General features: G+C 38.2%; 1 protein-coding gene across 2 annotated transcripts in view; it reads right to left on the bottom strand.

Moving 5' to 3' along the window:
* Window positions 1–21,794, bottom strand: part of b3glcta (beta 3-glucosyltransferase a) — a 70,897-nt gene extending 49,103 nt beyond the window's left edge. Inside the window, exons 1-3 of one of the 2 annotated variants that reach the window (XM_038693441.1) lie at window positions 21,502–21,794; window positions 13,121–13,164; window positions 3,110–3,149 (exon numbers count right to left, since the gene is read on the bottom strand). In XM_038693441.1, coding sequence (XP_038549369.1) covers window positions 3,110–3,149; window positions 13,121–13,164; window positions 21,502–21,700 — 283 coding nt within the window. In that variant the 5' untranslated portion in view covers window positions 21,701–21,794. Of the gene's footprint in view, window positions 1–3,109; window positions 3,150–13,120; window positions 13,165–21,190; window positions 21,445–21,501 lie in introns of those variants that run through there. The other variant, XM_038693440.1, reaches the window with a different exon arrangement.
* Window positions 21,795–24,178: the final 2,384 nt, after the last annotated feature.

Genomic DNA, 24,178 nt, shown 5'->3' with positions numbered 1-24,178 from the left:
TCTCCAACAGATAAAGAACCAAACCTTTAGTCATTTATTTTCCCACAACATCAACATCTGATTTTAGTGCTATTTCCTTAGTCATAGAGCACAGGTCTATTTCTACTAAAGTTCAAAAGTTCAATAATCATTCTAAGAAACACAGGCCCTGGCCAAGACAAAATGAAATGGTAGAGTAGAAGAGGCAGGAACAGCAATTTCTCTACCATTGAAGCACCACTAGACCACAATATAATGCAGCCAAGCGTTTTTTTTTTTTTTTTAAGTAAGGAGCTCAAATCAGGATTGACCAAAGCTGCTTCATGATCATGATAATTTTGATATTTTTAAACCTAGGCACTATTTAATATATTTTAATGTCAAAGTAGGTACAAAACGTTTTGGAATCAGTGCAGTAGATGGTTTCAGCCAGCTGCCGCAAACTGGCTGCAGTGGCTGCAATGTATTCCTTCAGGGACTGTTATACCAGGTGTTCAACATAATGGAAAGGATCCATATGAGTGACTCCGGGTGACACCCTTTGTTTTTAACAACAAAATTCTCACTCAAGGACAGTTCTCGCTCTGAAATCTCGTGAGAGGTGAGTTGCTGCAGGAAGACGACGTCTTTTCACCTACACAAACAACTAACAGTTGAAACAAGTATGTTCATGTGAATTCTCTGGAGATGCAGTCACTTGGACAATAGAATCTGATTTAATCATTGGTTTACTTTCCTCTATTTTATTCTTGTTCCACAAATTACTGACTGTCTTTACTCATGGGGGAAGACAAATTCTGAGCAACAAAACTCAATTTCAAAACTGGAATTTTATGACATCTAATGTAGGACGATGTGATTTCCCTCCCGTGTCTCAGTGTAAAATCCTTTAGGAGCAAGTTGTAATATGAAATCTTGATATAAAAATCCTCATGTGTTATAAAAAGCAGCCAACTATAATATCTTAGATCAAAATTTGTCTGCGCTGACTAAAATGAAAAAAAAAGAGTGAAATACATAAACTACCCAAAAGTAAAAGGAAAACATATAATCTTACTAATAGTAAAGTAAATAATACATTACTGTGGTCTCGGTGAATAGCCAACAGGATTTTACTGAACCACGTAGACATAACATAAGATATAAGAACAGTATTGCCTCGGATCTATAAGAAGCTAAGCTTGGCAGACATCAAAAATCAGGTTCAAACTTCAGACTTTTCTCAAAACATTAACAGCTATTGGTGTCCAAATGCATTACCTCCATATACTGCACATGTATGTATGTGAAACCTAAACCAGGAGCAGTAAGTGAGAGCACTGGACATGAACTGAAACTACCTTCTATTCTTAAAAATTTGGTTTTATTGAAAAAGTTGTATTATTATTCATCACTGTGACTCCTCCACTGTTGCTCTGTGCATATAAAACACAATTTTATCCATTTTATCTTTTCTACAAGTCTGAAATAAAGTTAATTGACTGAATTGATTGGGTTAGACAGCAAACGGTATTGCAAGATCTGTATTATTTTGATGTTTATTGTTTTTATGGTGCTGCAGAATATAATGCTGTTTTGATATCCTTTAATATAAACTGATTTAGAGAAGAAGAAGAAGAACTTTAGTCTAGTGAGTATTCCATGACAGCCCAAACAATATCTCTGACTCTATTTGTTGATTGTGCAATAGGAGTTATGTTACATTCAATGGGGACTGATTAGAACATATGACGTTTTCTGCACTCACAAATTAGCAATGAAGTTCTTTATATTGTAGTTGGTTTGTTCTTCTCTTGAGGCCTTTCTGTGGGTGATGTTCTCCAATGTTTCAGCTATCTGTGTCGTGGAGATGTAGCTTGTTGCATTTTTAAAAAACACTACATGTAGCACAATATGGCCTGAGGAATCACACTGCCTTTACTTTGCTATAAAGATACGGTAAAATGTAAATCTGCAGTGTGTCCAAACGTTAAATGAGACATCACTACTATTTAGATTTGGTACCCTGTATTCCCTCTAAAGAAACTGTTTGAGTGATTACAATACCTTCTAAAAAGGTCACCAGCTCCTTTAAAATAAACAAGCCAGTTACACCTTTGGATGTTCACTGTATTGTAAAACAATAGAAAGTCCAACTTTTCTTTATTCCTCTTCTGAATTCCTGCCCACAAACAATATTTTTTGCAGGCGAGCGTAGCTTTTCTGGTGTGACAAAGGGAATTACTGTGGCGATGCCAGATAGTGAAGCTCTATTTTTCAGATAGCTGTCTGTTTGTGTTTCCTCCCTGTGCTGAGGTGCCAAATGAGAGCATTATGAAGTTGCTTTTGTGTGCTTTTGCGTCTGTGGTGACCCAGTTGAATGAACAACAGGCACAGGTCCAGAAAACTGGCTCCAAACTCTTCTGCAGGCTCCCGAAAATCACTCTCAGATGAGGATTGTATGAGCCCCCTGAAGCATGAAAGGCATGCATGAGATCTTTTTATTTGCTCTACTTATGAAATTCCTGGTTGCTGTCAAATCAATAAAGAGATGGGACTATATTTACGAAAAAGTCTGAGGAAATCTGAAGATTAAATTTTTAATGCAGGCATCAGACAAAAGCCCTACCATTTTCATTTAATAGCATTTGCTATTTAAATTTCACAGTGTCCAACGTTTCTCATTTAAAGATTTACTACTCATGATTATATCAAGTGATAATGTATTTCAATCCTTTTAGCAAAAGTTCTATTAAAACTGTATAATACTGAGTACTAGTTCACCCCTTTGAATGTCATCCAACATTACATATTGATTACATTGATGCAGACTGATCCAAATATCAAATAATAACACAAATACAACCGTGTGAATACTTTGAACACAGGTGCCATCACACACAGCATCAATGCAATTGAAATAAATAAATAAATACAATTATGAATAGACATATTTTATTATTATTTATACAAGAACTAAGGGTGAAAGTATTTCATTGGCACCTCATTCGTACGTAATCTTTTCACTATAATTTCGGCTGTAATATAAACCATTACCTATTCATTTTTTCCTTTTTTGCTTTTTTTTTTTTTATTACTTCCTTACTTTTGCTACTACCATAAATTAAAATAAAAAATAAAAAAAACTTACCCAGTTGATTGTTGTGGATGACATGTATATCATCTTGGCTCTGGAAAGAGAGAAACTTTTTAATAATTACAGCAACAACAACAACAAAAAAAAGATGTTCAAACACGTCTTCAAATAATGACCTACATACAGACTTTTTGGCTTTAACAAAAGATGTAGAAACTGTCAAATACTGGCTTGTGTGAAGATGCTCAGCTTCAGCTAAATGCTCTATTTCCTCTTCCTAATCACTAATTAAGACTTAGCGATACTAAATATGGTAAGCCCTATGGGGTATTTGGAGAAATAATGGGTGATACCCCACGTCATTAGTCCTTCCTAATTGTGTGGGTTTTGTGCCTGCAGCATTTAAGCTCTCCGCATTCGGCTCAATTAAGGCCTTCAACACTGTTCCACCTCCAGAGCCGTCAGCGCGCGCGGCAGACCATGGAGGGATGAGTAAATCAATCACGAGCTGAGCAAACTTTGAAGAGCTGTCTTCTACCTCTATCTTTCAGAGGAAATCTTCAGTCTTGGGAGAAGGCAAGAATGTGCGAGTTCTGGCTGTTTCCAGAGCTCTAGAGCGGCAGAGTATTAATAGATAATGACAAACCAAGGCCTGTTTTGATTTATGTGTTCCTCTAGACTAACAATCATTTTACTGGCAAGCTGTTGCAGCCTTCAGAGAGCTTAACTAAGTCATAAATTCACACTCAGCAGGTGTGGTGCAGTGGTTACAGGGCACACAGTAGTTCAGTGGCAGTTGTGTGAACGAGGGATGTAACTTGCTTTCTCAGCAGCCATTTTTATTATAGAGAACAAACTATTAAATTGGTCAATTTCCTTCCAATTAATGGTTTCCCGCAACTGTCATGACTACACATCATTTATTTTTTATGTAGGGCACATTTTCTGCACTTCCTATCTTTCCCATTATATTAATCAAATCCTGAATCGAGCGTTTCAACAAGAATCAAACGGGGCACATTTTCAGATGTAGAAATAATAGTAGAAAGTTCACCAATTATAAAGATATGTACAGCGATGAATCATGCATATGTGAGGCTCTCTGTCTTCTCTTATTTCTTCAGGTGATCAGAGTTAGAGGCAAATATATGCACAGGCAGACAAGATCATATCAGGGTGATTTAATTCAGTGGGTACAAGACATCAGCTTAATTGGACTCAGTAGCATTAGTCATGCCCAAAAGGTTTCTGTCTCATCTCATCACACACTTCTCGTCTGAAATCATTTCCTTAGCTGAAGAGAGAACGCACCTCATGGAAAAAATGCATCTCGTAAGCCAGGAGAATCTGATTTGTTATCAGATAATTACTGATATAAAATCTTTCCAACTTGAAAAAAATATTCAATATAACAACAGGTTAATACAGAGAGGAAAAAAAACAAAAAAGAGGAGGGAAATAATCAAAGCAAATCAAAGGAGCGTAAGAGCTTGTCTGGATGTATATGATTTGAGACAGAAGAAGTTTTTCACTCCGTCTCCTCCAGCACAACTTAACTCTCCGGCAGAGAGGAAGCAGAAAATCAGTGCACTTTTCCTGTCAAACAAAATAAATCAAGACCCCCCCAATGTGATGAATTAACTGGTTGGTTAAATGTTACCGATTACATTGATTGTGTGTGTGTGTGTGTGTGTAACTCGTGTGTGTGTAACTCGTGTGTGTGTGTGTGTGTGTCTCTACTACACAAATTAACAAGAGCCTAAATAAAAACTAATGTGTTATGACAGGTTTTTAACAAAGCTTTAATGAGAAATATCTAAGTCTAGCCAAACTGTAGCTACATCTATACTGTTATACATCAATTTGTAATGTCCTGTGTCCCTTTGTAATGAGCTGTTGTAAAACAGGCCGAGTTGAGTCCCAAAAGAAAAAACTGTCTCTTTATTAATTTCAGTTAGACCACTATTTTGGCACAGCAGGGGTTCTAACGCAGCTGCCTCCGGCAAAACAGTTCAACCAAAAATTTGAACCTGGCTCAGCTTGTCCACAACACATCATTCAGAAAGTCATTGCTTTGGACAATTAATTACATGGAAGTGCACATTTTATGTACTGTAGATTACTTTTTACTGTTACTGATAACTGTTTACCTGTGAAGGAGAACAGAATAAGTGACTTAAGTAACTTCCCTAGTTGTAAACCCTGTCTTACAGTATTACAGACATCGGTCGGTTTAGCCTCCGATGCATTACTCAGTTTGGACTTCTGAGATCATAGATCATCCTCTCAACTGTACCTGTAGCAACATGGCCCTGCTAATGCTGACCTTTGTGCTTATACATACACAAATGTTATTTTTTAGTCGAAACACCTTCTTAAGCTCCCTGGACTACATACTAAAATGTATGCTTTCCTATGTTTTCCATTTACCAGTGATATTTTATATGAAAAGGTCCAGAATCAAGTTTTAACTTTAATCAAGAATTAAAAGTTTCTTGGTGTAGATTGTTGACAACATTTTAATATATTTATAAAACACAACATAAAAACAATAACGTCTTCGACTTACTTCGACTACACTGTCCTTGGTGTTTACACACCAAAATAAGAATACAGATAAATATATGACCAAGCAAACGGCATAAAGGTCAGTGTAACTTTTAACAAAATACCTTTTTTAATCCTGCTCCTTGGTTGCATTTGCAGACGAGTGGCACCATGGCTACAAATCTTTCTCTGGTAAATGATCTAATATTCTGCGGCAGAGTGAACTCAGATCAGGCCTAGCATTATTTTCACTATTACTGAGAGATGAATTATTCTCAGCTCACAGAACTCAGCCCTTTTTGGTGTTCTATGCTCGTGCGCGCAGGTACGCTCTCCTTAATCTCATCTGACAACAGGCTGTCAGCCATTTGCAGCGGGAATCAGACACCCATAGGTGTTAAAAAGAAATTGCAATGAGTCTACACTGTCCATGTGAAAGGTTACTTTCACCATCCCTTGAGCGCTTTTGATCTGTGGCAGCACAGCACTGATGCAGATAGACAGAAAGATTGTGCCTCTTGTAGTTTAACCTCAGAACAACAGCAGGAAAAGTTTTCCCGGCTAAGGTATACATGTGTAAACTCCTTGAGAACGATGCTCAACCTACTCAATGTGATTATTTTGTAATTAAGGACACCCACAAAGACAGCCCTTTGATCCATGCCTTTGATTTGGAAGCTCTTCACATACATCCGTGGTAGAACTCCTGCCCCCTGCTACATCTCTCAATCCCAAGGGCACAGACGCCCCACTGATGTGAGTGACCCGTCAGGTCACATTAGCTTTCTGTTCACTGATGGCAAGAGGGATTCAAGGTTGCAGGATTTTCTGAATTTTGACATGTGAAAGAAAAATGTGTGATGTTTACAGAAGTTGGCTGTCACAAGACACTGGGCACCTGAAACACCTGAGGAGTAGATCACTATTATTCATTTTTTACTCTACATTTATATTAACTATGGAATAAAATCAGTTCTTGGTAAAGTGCAAATTGTAAGCTTCATGTTGAGGATGCTTTCAGATCTATTGAGCGGTTTAAGTGCCTTTTGTATCCCTCCTCCATGTCAGGGTGCCAAAAGAACTGACAGATTAAAATTTCATTCAATAGTATTTTTTCATACACAAGGAAAAATGTGTAATGATTTAATAGGCCACGTCTGCTGCCTAACATCAGAGGGCTATTCTTGTCAGATTGTCTTTATAGCCCTTTTCTGATTTTTGACTGGAATCTATGAGAAAAAAACCCTGATGATAATGGTCTGGCGCAAAAAGACTCAAAACTGACAAGTTAAACTTGCTCTTAATGGTGCTAACAATTTCCCCCACGTGCATGATGATGTGATTTAAGATGCAGGTAAACACAAGCTGAAGACGTTTTTTTTTAATTGTTTTTTGCTGGCTGAAATGTTTTTATCAGCTGTTGCGAGCTGACAAATCTAGCTAGTTTCATGGACTGGTTCAGACAGCCTCTCGACTTTTTAATCTTTCCAGCATTTTAAAATGAGAATCTTGTAAAAGTGATCTTAAATTTGCAATTGATGATTACATACATGATATTGTGCTAAATGATTGAGGCTAATGCTGCATGTTTCAGGCAAAAAGCCGGCATCCTCACCAGCTGATGGTCCATGACGAGGACATGGAATGAAACAGCATTGTTCCCTGCAGAGTGAAGCTAGTACAAATTGTAGATCAGGCTATTATTTCTTTCTAAATTAAGCCTGTTTAGCTGCTTTGCTTACCTACCTGTTTGTATTGTCAAGTAGTATGTTTTCACTTTTAATATTACGCACACAATAAAAAAATATTAAGTCAAGCTAAACTTAACTGATTAACTAGCTGTATCATAAGCTAGTATTATTTTTCAAGCTGCCATCATCTCAACAATACATATCTAAATCTACCTCTAAATTTCAAACACTTTTTATTATGGCTGTTGTACAGACTTTGGAAAAAAAGTATGATGAAATGAGAGGATCCAGACACTTAAAGTTCCTCTTGTAAAGTCAGTACTTTCTTGTAGTTAAGTAAGCACATTCACAGCTCATGCACGTTTCTGTCTGGCTGCTGATTGGTAAACTGAAAGTGCTGCTGCTTCCCCCCCCCACTTGCTGAAGTGCGTCAGTCCTGAAAGAGACAGCCACATGAGAGCACATTCACTGAGTATTATTGGCGACTCTCTTCAAGGAGAGTGGGGAGGAGTCTGTCCAAAAAGTCACTAGATATGTTGCTAGGCACTTTTTTGAAAAAGAGTTGCTAAAGGCGTCTAAAAAGTCGCCAAGTCTAGTTTGAAAGTTGATAAATTGGCATCACTGCTAATGTTAGCTAATGCTAGGCTACACCACTGCAGCTGCTGTTACCCAGTTTTACTATGGAGATAACCACCACAACTAGTTAATTATATACATCCAGTTAAGCTAACTTTAATATGTAATTAACTGGCATAAGATGCAGTGCTTCTAGTGCTGGATGGTATCCATAGCAACAAGCATACTGTATCCATTAAAGTAAGTAGCAGTAAACACTGAGGTAGGGCAATGTGACCTGTATAATTTATATGTTATCTATGGGTTAAACTGCTTCAAATGACAAAATGTTTTTCCCCCCTCTCTCTCTTTGTGCAAGAGACACACAAACACACATAAAAGGGGATTTGATTAAGAACAAGTGGCTTACCTTCATTAATAATCCAGAATAAAAGAGAGCTGCTAATTTCACTGCATTTAAATTTCACATTTGCAAAGTAATGCCATTAACAATAGGCTGAATATTTAAGTCCTGCAAGCCTGATTTATTCCATAGCTTGACAATTCTGTCGCATCACAGTGGGCGATTCTGAAAAAGGTCCTTTGCTGTCCGAAATGTGGTAAATAATATTTTAAACAGTTTGCCAGGATCTCGAGTTTGGTCATATTCTTGAATACAGTTTTGGTGTTTGGTGTTGATGTTTTAGCTGCCTGCACTTGTGGCCTTCGATTGAAAAGGGCCCTGCCCTACAAGGAGCCCTGACTGACATGCAAACATCAAATAATTAACCCAATTTTATATTAAACCACTTATTATACTCAATGTGTATAGGCATGGACATGGGAAGTCCACCACTGTCTGCCCTCCCTTGTTTACCTCCCTTGTAGCCCTGTGTCTCAAGATGTGGTGTTTAGCGATGATAGTATGTTGCAAAGAGTTTTCGGCAAGTAATTTTCATCAGGTCCATTTAATTCTGTATTAATAATACTCTCTTTTGTGTAATTACATAAAGCAGTTTTTTTTCCTTCAAGAATTTCACAATTTCTCACACAGTAAAACAGGTCAACAGGCACTCTCACTAAGTTAGAACTGTACACAGAGAGATTCAGCTTTGTTTTTCTAGGCACAGGAAAAACAGTTGCCAACAGAGATGACCAGACCGCACAAAATTGTTGACAGTGGTCCAAATCTGGTTGCCTTGGGCAACAGGGCAACCGTTACTGTCAAGCCCTGCTGTGTAAGTTATTTCGGGTCACAGTATGCTTCCTGGCCTCGACATGAGATTGCTGAGAGATATTTTTGACCACATTTTAGTCACAGCACTTTGAAAAAAAACAAGAAAGAAAGAAAACATTACTCTAGCTCCAACGCTTGAGCTATATGTACTATTTCTCAGAATTGTGGATTCTTTATCTGAATTTCTCATGATTGGGACTCATTGTCACAAATATAGTCTACACGAGCCAGGAGAACGGGTTACAAAAGCACATTGTTAAACAAACACATAAGGCCCTTGCAGCAGAGTTGAAGCAATGATGCTGACAGTCTCACACACGTCCTCTTGAGTTTGATATTCTTACAAGTGCCCATGATGAGGAGATGCTGGAGAATAAGGAAAGCTCTTTTTGCATGTTGTGAGGCCATAGGCAGCACAGATTAAAGTTTCAAGACAAATCTCTGCAAAATGTTTGGCAGAAAGCAAGAAGATCTTATTGTCCAATCAGACATGATGACTTGAATTGAGTGTGTGATTGAGGAAGGTGGCAGCTCTTTTCCTTCAAGACTGGGCATTATGTCAACAACCGAATGGCACTTAAGACTGAGTGCAGCCTACACACAGATGAAGATCTCTACACTTCAAAGGCCAAAGAAACTAATCAAAGTTGGTTATGGTGGCAAATAAGAAGTGCTTATGTCTCCCATCTGGGTTGCACGTTTACAAAGACAGTATTTAGTGTAATTTACTTGGAATTAAAATAAAGGTGTTCTTCCTGACTGTGAAGCAGTTTTATCCTGCACAGCTTGAAGATGAACCTAAGAAACTGTTTGCATTATGTAACTTGTGAGGCGACCATTTAGCCTTGAAAACACATGAAAGAACTCAATGACTCACAAAGATCAGCACTTTGAATTACTTCTGCTGTACTAGTTGTGTTCTTGTGTTTGTCGTATGACTGGTTGTTGCTTTTCCCCCACATCTAGGAACATCCTTTGAAGGCGAGGCCACCCCTTTCAGAATAAAGCTTCCTGCAGTTTCTTTTAAAAGTGTTCTCATGTATCTGTACTGAATGGTGGCAAAGTCACACAAACAGTCAGGTTTGCAGGACCCTCAGCAGGAAGTTTGTAAATAATCGGGCGGCTGTGGCTCAGGAGGTAGAGTGGGTTGGCCGTTAATCGGAAGGGCGGCGGTTCAATCCCTGGCTCCCCCTGGTTGCGTGTCGAAGTGTCCTTGGGCAAGATACTGAACCCCGAATCAATCAAGTGTATGAGTGTAGTGTAAAAGCGCTTTGAGTGGTCGAAAAGACTAGAAAGGTGCCGTACAAGTACGGAGCATTTACATTTACAATAATTCCTCACACTATGTAGTCATCAAGCATCCTCTCACTGTTCTGATGAGTACATGAGATCAAGGCACCTCTGTTTACATTAGCTAACATTTAGTGCACTTGTTGTTTAGGCTGTTTATGCAGCCCCTGAAGCGGCAGATAATCACGGTACCTGTGCTTGCCATCGGCAACTTCTCCAAGTCACTCTAAGTTCAAGCTGATGCCAGTCATCAGAGTCTTCAGGCAGTCTTCAAAGGAAGGGAAAGATGCTAAAACGTGATCTATATGCAAGCCGTAGACCGTGTTCAAACAGAGCCACTGAAAATTACACTTTAATGTTTACTGCTGCAACCATGTTATTATATGCAACAACACTGATCAAAGCAAAGTATGTCTGCTTGAAAATTTAAACAGATGTGTTGTGGAAATCATCTGTACACACTCACTATATTTCAGAAACATGACACAGATCCACAGAAGAGCAAATGGCATTCTGAGAGACCATACTTTAAAACAGAGAGCACATGGCAGATTTTTATGAATAAATGATTAAATCAAGTTATAATACTTTTCTTTCACAGATGATGACGATCTTTTCATCTATTTTAACACAGCAAACAATGTAAAATTATAACTTATAAATTATAACATATAAAGGTTGCAAATTGTATTGTGGTTTTTCAGAAAAACTACTGTCAAGCCACTCATTTTAGCTGATTATAATTAGCTGATTATTATCTAGCTCTGCAAGTTTTGCCAAGATAGGAATTGTGGATTCCAAACTAACCATCTATAACTTTGGAAAATGGGTGGAATATAATATATAAAGTAATATAAAATAAGAGCTAAATCCTCTAACCACCAATATGGTCTTAGACTTTAAATTAAATCCTGTATTGGCATGATAATCATTTAGTCAGAACTACCTTTCTATGCTTCTGAATAACTCTGTATGGTTAAGAGAAATATCAATCAAATGTGGTGTGTCTACCTACTGAGGCTGCGTGCAGTAAAGTTCCTGAGAATCAAATCTCAGAAGTATCTGGCACCAACAAAAACAAATATCTATCTCTCTGTTAACATGGATTTGAGAGACAGGAATCAAAATGATTTTAGATTTGTACTGTTCAACTACAAATCAACAATAATTTTTTTTTTTCCATCTTGAAGCTTAGATATGTATTGTTTATATTATCTTATCAATTCTAAGCTACACTGGAAAAACAGTTCCACAAACAGTATACTGCAACTTTGTTAGAAAGTCAACAATTATCTGTGACAAGACCAATAATGAATGGCTTTATTCAGCAATGGTTTTACTTTTGAAATAATAAAACAAGTCTGTTTACTTAGTCCACTAACTTATAAGCATAAAATGTTGTATACAATATGTAAATGACTGCCATGGCCCTGATGTAAATTCCATGACTTTCCATGGCTAAACTGGAGCGCTTCCATGACCTAAAAATCTGTATTCCTTTCTAATTTGTTAATGTTGTTCTTCAGCTCAGGAGATCTAAAAAGGGGCCAACAACCTGGTTTCCAGTTACAGTTGGGCTTTGTTAGAAAAAACACACGACAAACATGAATTCAACAAATTTCTGGTACACGGTGTAAAACACATTTTGGTTCTACTCTCTGACTGGGAAATACCTGTCAAAGTTTTGTGATATTCAATTATTCAAATGCATTGTAAATGCATTAAGAAACACAGGGCATGTTAGGCAAGTGACAGAGACGAAATAGGCAACAATTCTACAAGCTCTCAAAAGCACTAGCAGCCACATGTCAGGGTCAGTAATGGGGGAGAAGACAGAAAAAAGCATTTTTTCTTCGTTCTTTTCATAGATATTTATGTCTAAGAAAGATGTATTGTAACAGTTTAGTAAAAGTAACTCTTTAACTCTCTTGAAATGTCTTTAGTTGAAGTGCATTAGAGAACATTTTTATTCCAAAATTACGTTTCCATTGTTGCAAAAACATGGCTCTTTCGATTCCCTTGAAGGGTTTCTTCTCTTGAATGGATGTAATATAAATCTTCGCTTATTCACTTTGACAGGCAGCTGTCTCTAGTCGTTCTTTTTTAGGAAAGGGGCACTTGAAAAAGTGAAGGGACACTGATAATGTGGCACAATAATTTGAGGGAGAAAACAAGCTTAAGAGGCCAATATCTTTGTTTGCTTCTCATAAATGCAAACTAACAGAGAACCAATTGTTTCAGGATGTTTTTCATTTTCACTGATATCACACTGGATGTTTAGTTTATGCTAATTACTGCCCAACACGGTTTACAACAATATCAGAAAAATGAAAAAGTGACACAGCAAAAGGGTGAAACTTCCTCTGCAGGGAAATAACTGGTGATTTACCATTTCTGTGATGCTAAGCACCTCTGCCAGGAGGCTTACTGTCAACATCTTCTCACACCAATAAGAAGTAGAGCAAGCGAACATGTTAATTATTTATCGAGCAGCAACTGCAGACTTTGAAAATGCAACAGCAAGAAAATCATCTTGCTCTTGACGAAAGGGCAAACGAATTAGTACTGAAGAGCAAATCAAACATGGTCATCAATTTCAGCTGCTCAGGTAATTAAGGCTTTAACAGAGGTGAGGTGACCAGGAAATCAACAATTAACACTAATTATCAAGAAACTATCAAGAAAGGTTTCAGACTAATTACCCACAGGAAATAAAGAATCACACGTGTAAACTGTTTTTCTTACCTGTGAGCCTTTTCCTGAGCTGTCAGCAGAAAAGTTGATATGAACTGTAAGAAAAGAAAGACAAAATTACATTATTTTAGATTCTCTCTCTCTCTCTCTCTCTCGAACATAACTCAAAGCCTAATTCCTTCGTGCTGAGTCTATGTTGGATCACTGAGAGCCCCATTCATCTGTCCAAGTTTGTAATTAGAGCCACGAGAGCTCCTATCCAATTACATTGCCATCGATTCTGAGACAAGAAAATCTTCGCAGAGAGATTCCCAGGATTTCAAATCAATACATCAAAAAGAGCAGTGTAGCTGAGAATGAATTTATACAGCAGTTTGTATTAAAATCAGGCTGCCTGCACTACAACATCAGTCAGCTTTAAATCTGACTTTAATTAGAACCGAGTAAGAGTTACATTTTTCTCTCCTGACTCACTGCAGTAGCCATTAAAGGACAACTGAGTGTTGATTAAAACCTAAAAGCTGCAGATATGCTTTAACAGTTGAAAATCCTGATTTAGTGTAACATCCCATCCAATGCAAGACACACACAAAAAAGTCCTGTATAAAAAAGGGACATATTTCATAATATAGATAAAATATCTGTGACTTTGCTTGTATGACCGAATCTGTAGCACTTTGGTCAGATATTAATTCCATCCATTGCGAGGGAACCCTCTTCTTAAATTATTCAAAGAGCTGAGTTAACTTCAAAACACTTCAGTGTGTAAAGCCTGGAGTGATGCCACCAGTTCGGAACAAACGGACAATATAATGAACCTAATTATTTGAGTCACAAAAGCACCTAAAAACAGTGGATGCCAGCCAGTTTTCAAACAGTCCAAATTTGCCAAGCAAGCCAAAGAAATATTATCTTCCCATGTTCCTTTCAAAAAGAAGTATTATATGTCTTTGAAAGAGCTGAATATATCCACATTGAGGGAGTGATTACATTTAATATTTTCACAGTGAGTGAAAATTTCAAAAGGGAGAAGATCTGATTTTCAAACATAATTTTTATGTTTCCTCCCATTTCTTTTGTTTGCTGCTGCAAGAGGACACCGTTCAATGCAGTTTACAGTTAATATAGTTTTTATGTGATGAGAATAGCTCAGAATACGCTTCCAATTCAGGGAAAGTAGTGTTATAGTCAAAACCGCCCAAACCGAGACCAAGTCAAGACCAAGACCAGAGTTTATCAAAACCGAGACAAGACCAAAACTTTTATGGTCTGAGACCAAGTCAAAACCAAGACCGAGGGACGGCGAGACACAGTCAAGACCAAGACCAGTTCCCCACATTACATTACACACAATCAAATGTGGAACGATATCTTAGGTACTTCTCTAATTGATCTGAAAGATCCAAATTCCCATTAAAACACCCAAACAAACACTAAGAGCTGAAATCAACGTAAGCATCTTTATTCAACACTCTTTTTCTATGCTAACCATCATGGGGAGGGTGCCGTAAACGGTAACAACACATTTTTAAATTACATTATTGGTTGCAGCAATACGTTTTACATCCAATCAAGGATGTTAACTAATAAATCAGACAATGCAAAATCAATTTATTGATATTCCCAAAGTTGAAGTAAAATCCTGAGTCTGCTATGTCCGAGACCAAGACAAGACCATCAAAAAAGTGGTCTTAAGACCGGTCTCAAGACCAAGACTGGTCTCGAGTACTACAATACTAAGGGAAAGTAATGAAACAAAATAGGGACAAAACAGAAAACCATCCAAAGTCATTTGAAATAACATCAAATAAACAGAGAAGTCATTAAAGGGCTCAGAATAATGTATGTAAGTTTGAACATCTGCAGTTCCTTGACAACTAAGAAAACTTCCTGATATCCTGATGAAGACCACATTATGTGGTTGAAAAGCCTCTTACAAGTGAGTGGACCCATCTCCAAAAGGTCAAGAATAAACAGTCAAGCTCAAAAAATATTTAACATCTATTCAACTTGTTTCTTATCAGCTGCCCATCAAAACACTCCCAGCTAACAAGTGTAGTCTAACTCTAATATAAGAAAAACCTGTGCTTGCTGATAAAAGGAGCAACTAAATGTTGAAAATATAATATTAATTTGCATCACATTGTCTCCTTTTTTTAATTAGCCAAACCAGGCTAAACACATTATTATATAATGTTCATGAATCCTAATTGCCATGTGAAGTTCACAAACATAAAATCTGATCCAGCAAATCATCAGCTCCGTAGAGAGTAGAGCGGCTACATTGTCATCTGGCATCCCAGTTTCTGTCAGTATTAAAAATGCAATATTTGGCATGAAACGAAGCTTCCTACAGGAATACATTCAAGTTCACGATACATTCTGCTACATCTGCTCAAACTTCCCATCTTTTCATGGCTCACCCTTGAGAGGGAGAGTCTGACACACAAAGAGGGAGAGGGTGAGTAACTCCCTACATAATGTCTGGAGTGCTGATGGGAGCACCTCCATCCCATTGCCTTCTCAGCCTGCATAATCAAGTCTGTTGTTTCTAACCATGTTTTCAATTGAGCCGCACCAAACGGAACTTGCCTGCTTTGATTTTTAGAAACTCTGGAAATCACTGTGCATGCTCAAAGCTCTGAATTGTTTAGTTGAATGCATTTAACAAGCATCGACATTTACATTGTCATTGTAATCAAAGCAGTCGTCCGATGCAATTAGAGAGGAAACACTGTGCACTTCTCATAACAATGGGAGGGAATCAGGTCGGTATGGGTGTATCTTAGCAGAATTCAAATAATCTGACATAAATATGTATATATAAAATATGTATAGCAGTTCCATACTTTACAGAACTACAATTCCTCTTTGTTAGAGGTGAATGGTTCCACTAGGAGCCATTTCCTTCTACGAAACTACTTGCCCATGATGTAAAAATCTTGAGGGATTCATAGTAATTGAGCGATGATTTGCTTGTTTGACAGTTGGTTGGCGTCTGACTTAACTTTCCAGTTCATTCAGGATTTAATTTGTAGAGAAAGAGGGGAAAATATTAAGACACCATGTGAAAGTAACTAAATCACATTACAAAAGGTAGCTACACAGGTGTATTATATTAACTTAAATGCTAATTAGCAGTCAGTGACAGACAGCTTTAAATGAGCTCTGATAATCACTACGTCCGTGTGTGAGTGTTAAAAGCAAAATGAGGAAAGCTTCCAAGAGGCTGAATGGTGAAGGGCCGAATGTGCAGTTGTGCACTGGTTATTTAATCTGGCAAAGACAATAAAATCTAAAATCATGTTCACAATACTGAAATTTAAAGTGGTGCTGCCACCCAAAAACTCTTCTGAGACCAATGCACAAACATCCACAAGCTGATGGCCATGAAACCTGGATTTAACTCTTACTAACCTCTTCTAAAACCATAGACGGCACCATTTGAGTTCAAACAAGAACACTATCTGCATGGCACAAAATGGAGTAGAGTGGCTGGTGAGGACAGTGAAACATTCAGCAAGCTAAAAGAGACAGAATTCTCCTCTAGAGTTAGCAAATCAAATCAGAGGTAAATTGTGAGAGAATACTGGACTTAAATTTTACTGGTGGTGACAAAGTGGACTCAGATGGGATTCTCATGTTGCTGCCATAATGGCGTGTTAAGATTTAACACAAAGTTAATTTTCATCTTGCTTTATTCATGCAAATTTGATGGCTGCAGAGTTTTTAGTGCCAACCTAGTCTTGCATAGCCAGACCAATCTCTACACTTCGTTTTAGCACAGTGTCAGCCTACTTGCTGTGAGTCAGTCATCCTGATAGAGGTGACCTGTAACTGCTAACTGACAGTGTGTGTGCAGATTGTGCCTGAAGCCCACTGTACCTATGATTTACATCCATACTGGAAGATTCTGCACCTTTACGTCCAATACCACTGTGCATGAAAGCACTTGGCTCTATATGTAGCGAGGCGGAATGTATTGTTTGGAAGTCTCAGTGGTGTATGGACGTGTAGCAAGTACCACTTTCACACAGAAGATGAGTGTTCGCTACCCACTATCCAGACGGAGATGTTGCAAAAAGCAAGAATTTTTAAAAAGTCGGCATTAGATGAAAAAACAAAACATGTGTCACTGAACCTATTCTGGGGTTTTGCTGAATTGTTCTCGATGGATGCTCTTGTCTGGTGATAGGGTTTGTGCCTGTGAAAGTGTGACAGCTCAGCTCACTCTAGGAGTGATCTCAAAACTTACCAAGATCTCAAATTCTGTCTGTTATGGAGTCATAGTAATGACTCTCAGTTTTACTCTTGTCTGTGTGCATTCGAGGAGTGGAGTCATACAGCTCAATAATATACATTTTGAACTCCTGCAAGTTGCAGACCTGTCCTGACCTTGTTGCCTATAAACAAATACATGTCTGTTTGCTTTGGTCAGTTGTATGTAAACACTCTCCCTTTGAAATCTGTTTTGTGTCCAGTCTGATCACATTTTAAAAAGATGATAAATTAACTAAATACAGCAAGGTTACTGTGAGTTTTGGATTCCATGCTCTGATCCCTTGTAATCAAAAATGACTCAGTGCAGCTTTAACCCATTTTTCATGAAAATTTCAAATTTCCAGTGTTTTCCTTCTCTAATTCTATGATTACGTGCAAAAAAATAAAGTGCGTTTTATGACAGAGACAGTGAACATTATCATAATAAAAGTAGCTCCTCAAAGAAATGGCACAGATGGCACACAGTTTGCACAGCACATAGAGTTGTAATAATGCATATGACTTGTATTTTTGAAAATGGCTCTGCAAACTGTTAGGCATGCAGGAATAACAGGCTTCATCTGGCATTGTGTCATTTTAAATTTAAACTTTTTATTCCCACTCAAGCACCGCCAGCAGCCATCTAGAGCCCATTCTGGCAACTCCTGACCTAGATAGAACTTCTAGTAAATGTAAGCACATGTCATTTCATATTCACAATATATTGATAAATGTCATTTTTAATGGGAAGAAATTTGGGAAATTGCTAAGGGATAAAATAACCAGACACGAATGTCTGCTTTTTGGCTGATCCAAGGAAATACCTGACAAATTAAAGTACTTGATCACATTGATGCAAAAATCATATAAAAATCCATGGTAGCCAGGAAGCAGTCCTGCTTACAGTGGAGCTAAAATGCTAAGCTGATTAATTAATTAGTTGATTGTCAGAAAATGTATCATTTACAACAATTTTGATAATTGATGCCAAAGATGTTCTGGTTCCAGTCGCTCTAACTTGAAAATGTGCTGCTTATCTTTGCCTTATATGATAATAAACTGAATCTCTTTGGGTTTGGACAATTGGGTTCACAAAATAAACAATCTGAAGATTTCACCTTCGGTGGTTCTGGGAACTCATAATATTCATTTTTCACAATTTTGTTTTTTTTTAAACATTTTTGACAAACTTGATTTGCAGTATCCTAGTTGCCTAGGATAGTAGTGAACAATGTATATTGTATATTGCACCCTCCTACGACTAAACCTTTTAAAAATAATTGTAATAATTTTGATTAATTTTGATATCATGACTAAGACCTTCATCAATCCATTCTTCCTAGCCAATAGCTGCTCAGTCCATCAAATACACAGAGGAACCTGTCCCCAGCAGCTCCCATCAGCTCTTCCTGTGGGATCCTCCAGCACTCTCAGGCCACTTAGAGATATCCAGTAATCTCTCCAGCATATCCTGGCTCTGAAAGTGTTTGGCCTCTTCCTATGGCATATTTACCAGGTGTCTGATCCACTTCAGCTGGCACACTGCAGTGTCTCCTCTCACCCATATTGAAGCTGTCCAGCCTGCAGAGAAAACTGAACATGGAGGCTAATGTCTGCAGTCTTATTCCTTCATTCACTACCCAAAACTTGTGACCACAGCTGACTGTCAGAACAAAGACATCTCTCAAGGAGAGATCACAGACATCAGTCTCACTATTCTTTTTAGTGTCACTTCTGTTCTGAGTAAAACCCCAAGACACCTGATTTGTCTTAGGGTGGGATGAGCTAACTTTTCTTGTTTTTGGTGATAAAATCTGCAACTTTCCACATTTTCAACTTTATGAAGATGACAAAGCAGCAATAGCTTTTGCGATGCTGTTTATTGGTATGCAATAAAAATGTCATCAACCAACCATTCATGTTCTTTTTTTACCTAGGGGATAAATTTAGACACACAGGTGCAATGATCATTTCTCAGTAGCATGATGATCATCCCCAACCGCAGGGAATGCACCATTTTTAGAGTTGCACCACACTCACTATATTTTTACTTTATATATGTGTGTGTATTTTAAATCATGGATTAGATTTTGTTTACTGTACTTTCTACCCCAAATATCGCACCTCATTATTAACCCTATATCAACAGTCAAATCCAGAAATTGTAGTGCAACAAACGTGCCACAATTGAAATTCGACTCATGTGGACTCCTTGAGTGCTGTACTTGGAGGTGTTGCTCCTCAACCCAACTACATACACTTAGCTGCAAACCACTCCAGTGCAGAAATGACAGTCTGTTGAAGCTTCACGGACAACATCATTGAAAAACAGCAGAGGTGGCACCCTAATGTCACCAAACTGGACGCTCTCCAGACCTTGGATGCGCCTTGATGTTAAGTCCATGAATATTACATATAGTGTTAGCAGACAAGCAGCCTTGTCAGAGTCTAAACGTACTTGACTCTGTGCCAAACAGCTTTCACTCATGCACAGGGTACTGTTGGATTGCAGCAGTGACCCTGGCTGCCCATTGCCCAGTCTGTACTGTATTTCTGACATATCCACACAATTGAATAAAAGTATATAGTATCTTCAGGTAAGCTCACCCACATTCAATTATTACGCATGGATTAACTTGACCCACACCCGGGAATTTAGAGTGAAAGGTGATCTTATATAATTTGACGACTTTTCTTGCATTCATTAAAATTGATGTAATTCGTAAAATAAAGAGACCAAGCAGATTCTTTACATAACATAAGCACAATCAGATGTAAAGTAAGTGTAAAAGAATTAATTGTAAGACAAAAACTGATTTTCCTAGGTCAAATCCATAGACTTTATAGAAAAATCCAATTAATAGTATATCCGTGTGACTGGAAGCAATTTCTTGCAGCATTAAGATTCATAGATACTCCATTAGCTTATCTGTTTGTGGTCTTAAACATGACAATATTTTATTATTTCCTGTGTTATATACCCAGGCAGATGCCAACCTTTCTTGCAATCCTAAAATATTAGCAGATCCTGCTGGCTTTTTATTCAAATTTCATTGTGACAATTTTCAGTCCTAGCAAGGGATGGAGTCTCCTGCTCTCAGCATTTATCTCATTCTGTCCAGGAGCACATCCACATGGTACACTGGGCCGATCCAATATTGGTCATTCACTGTAATTCTCTCCACAGCTGCAGCCACACACTGTGCTCTGCTCTGCACCCCACCCAATGGACCTGACACATCACTGAACACATTCTGTACCTGCAGATTGGAACATATGCATGGACATAGCATAACATATCCTTATTCTTGTGGTGAAATGCTGAATGACAAAGCACTTTATGCAAGGTCCTGTAGTGGTTAAAGCAAACTGGGTCTGAAATATTTGACATTTAAGTCAGTAACTATTTGTCCAATTAGGTAATCAAATCCATGAAGTAAAAATATGTAGTTGTCCACACTTTAACACGTTTCTGCAGGAAATTGTACTACATCGTATTTTAAGTATAATAACACTATTTCAATTGGCTGGCATGACTGTGGATTAGATTATCCCCATTCTAGATACCAGCAATAAATCACTGCAATAAAACAGCAGCTGTCATTTAATCTTGTTTGTAAATTACCATTGCACATCCACAGTGAGGAAATCCTGACTTGGTAAAGCTTACAGTAGCTGTAGCCTAAGGTGCATTCACCCTCGAGCTTGACTCCCACTAGTGCAACGTCGATGTGTCAGGAAGAAGCTACTTGTGGCCGCTTGTAGCGAGTAGGAACACATTTCAACACAAATGCCGTGACTCCAGAAGAGAGAGCTTTCAACCCTTTTCCTGTTATTAACTCTCGTGTATCCTAAACTTACAGCCGTCGGTCTGCATAAACCCACATGGCAACCAGTAGCCTACGTGCAAATCGCCTTCCAACTCCTCAGGAAGTTGAGGCGAATCATGGCTCCGCACTTCTCCCAACAGTTCTGGACAGACACTCACAGCTCGTCTCTTCTCAGTTGGAAACACTCCATTCAGCGCTACACTCTCGCTTCTTTCCCAACACAAGTTCACCTTTGAAAACAGGACAAACTGTTTCCTGTTGAGGGTGTCATAACGTCCCTCACAGCTGCCCGGGGTCCAAACCTCCTGACATGCAGATTTAGAAAGTAAAGTGAGTACTTACAGAGGGAGAGGAAAATCCAACAGCCTGTCACTTTGCGCCCGATGTGAGGGTTGTTCGACAGCATCCTGTGAGAGTCCTGCGAGTAGTGTAGGCGCTGGCAGAGCATGGGTTTTCTGACAGTGTTTAAAAAAACAACAGGGCTTTTCCTTTTCACGGAAAACGGGGAGTGGGTTTGTGCTCCGGTAGGAGGCATCCCCATCTTCAGTACAAGGCGCAGGGACGCGCTCTGCTGGCGGGATGCGTTCACTGAGCTCAGCTGACAGACAGGCAGCCCGACCAGATGAAGGCCAATACTAAATCACAAATAAAGGCTACTCTTAACTGCTACCTTCAATTACCCTTGTGAAACTCCCGTTTCTGACAACTAATTGTTGAGCATTCTTTGTTGAGCTATAAATTGACAGTGTAGCAACACAAGTTTTCCCAATCTAAACAGTACCTATAGCGTTTATACCAGAACTGCAAGTTTTAGGCATACAGAGAGAACCTTGTCAGGGTATTATAAGCTGTGTTCGATGTACAGAGAGACAGAGTGGCCATCGGGCTGGGTCACTCTCCAAGCTGCTGCAGAGCTTGTAATTGATGCTGAACTCCTTGATGTAATAAATTTTTATAATCAAGAACAGTGTCAAGCGGATTTCTTCTCAACACATCACGCAGCATTATCGTTCGGACACCACAGCCTACTGAGTGATAGGGCTGTAACTTAATGATATTTTCATTATTATATATAATTGAGAAGCTGGATCCAGCAAATGTCTGGACTTTTGTTTGAAAACTGACAATCAACGGATCGACAATCAAAATAGCTGCGATTCATTTTCTGGCAGCCAACTAATCAATTAACTGACTTATTGTTGCAGTTCAAGTCAAGGGTTCAAATTCCACATGCACAACCCACCTGTATGCATTTTTTTATTAGCAAAAAGTCTCACTTCAAAACACCATGTGAATATTTTGTGTTTGTTCATTGTTAAGTCCTCCTCTGGCGCTGTGTTAACACCCCAAATTCCGAGGAACAAAACTTAAAACCCTGGACCTTGACACGTACAAGAAATTTAGTTTTGGTCTCCCAGTAAGCCATGCCAGTGGTCCCTGGAGTTGGCAGCCATTGTTATGTAATAAATAACACCTCTGCTTTTCTTGCAGTCTCAAGTCAAAATGTCTGTCTGGTTAAAGGCCAGTCAGGGACTACAGTTTATGTCCCTGGCAATATGTGTTAGACCCACTGTATAGTAAACAATACTTTTAATGATATAGCCTCAGTGTCGTCCACTTAGAATCACACTCAGTTGAAAACCATGCTAGCACTTGGAGAAGCCACAGGGAACAATTTAACCAAACCTTTCCCCATGACTCTTCTTATTTGTTGATTTTAAAGACCCACTTATTTTGACTGTTTCTTAGTTCTGGGAAAGCAATTATGACCAGCCTTACTAAAGTCATGCTGTACTAACATTATTTATTTAAATTATGTAAATTAACTTCCACCTTTATCACTCTAATTAGTACACAGAGATTGGTTACATAATTTATAATAATAATTATGTTCTAATTAACCGCAGTAGCTGAAAACACCTGTGTAGGTGTACTGTAAATACGTTTAGTTACTTATGCATAATTGCACTGCTTTGTTATTTTTGGAATGTGGTAAAGTTGGGCTCTTGTGTTATATTAGATTATTATATTATATAGATTGCCATGCTGTATCATGAAATGTGATGTCATGTGAATTCATCTGAGAACAGAGTGAACATTTCGTACATGTCAAACACATGTGCAACTACCAGTGATTGACATCAATAATGGCTACATTGCATTTAAGTGTTGCTGGGCTATTTTGCATATGGCTTACGTGTACCTTTAAATTTAACTGACACATCATTAATGTTTTCAGTTACACCTGTCTGTGTATGTGGGTTTTCTGAGGGCTGTAATGAAGCTGTAAGCTTAATGATGCTGTAGAGATGAGAGAAGTATTTAATCCCTAACCACCACTGGTGTTATTTTGCTTTTAAATGATGGGACGTTAAATCATGCACACTATACATGATATATGCACCATAACTTAGCAAAAGCAATAATGTGTGTAAGAGTTCTTTATTTACAGTAATTTAAACACCAGTGCAATGTGCAACAATTTAAGATCAAGAAAATAAAAACACAGTCTAATTCTTTTAATACATACTTGATAGAATATCATTAACTTTGAGCTTAAGATGTTGAAATGACCTCTGTGTTCTAAGACCCATAAATGCCACATTTTGGCAACATGGGTGTTCCACTTTCGCAGCTGTATAATTAGTTTTCCTGCAGTTGTAGGACAAGTATTTCCGACATCCTGTGAAGGCAGCATTTATTCAGATGCTTTTTGACAGATCAGTCCAGATTTTTGAATATGAACAAATCTCTCCCAGAGCTAGAAACAAGAAAACCAAGACAGCGTCACCCTGAATTTTTCTCCAGTGACAGTAAATGAAAGAACAGTGGCCAGTGACAGGTACTTGATTTTTACAGAGACACAGTCAGATTCTCTGGTTCATGACTGCTGGCAAAAGAAGCAAAGTGTCACTGTGTGGTGTAGCTCATGTCCATGAACACTGATAATCTGCTTAAAACTGTAAGAATAACATTGTGATGAACAAGAGATTTTAGCATCCAAAGATGTATTTTCACT

This window comes from Micropterus salmoides, unplaced genomic scaffold (assembly GCF_014851395.1).
Source record: "Micropterus salmoides isolate LMB-PRFRI ecotype aquatic unplaced genomic scaffold, ASM1485139v1 Ms_hic_scaffold_3, whole genome shotgun sequence".
In the NCBI taxonomy this organism is placed as follows: Eukaryota; Metazoa; Chordata; class Actinopteri; order Centrarchiformes; family Centrarchidae; genus Micropterus; species Micropterus salmoides.
This window is presented reverse-complemented; position numbering and strand designations above follow the sequence as displayed.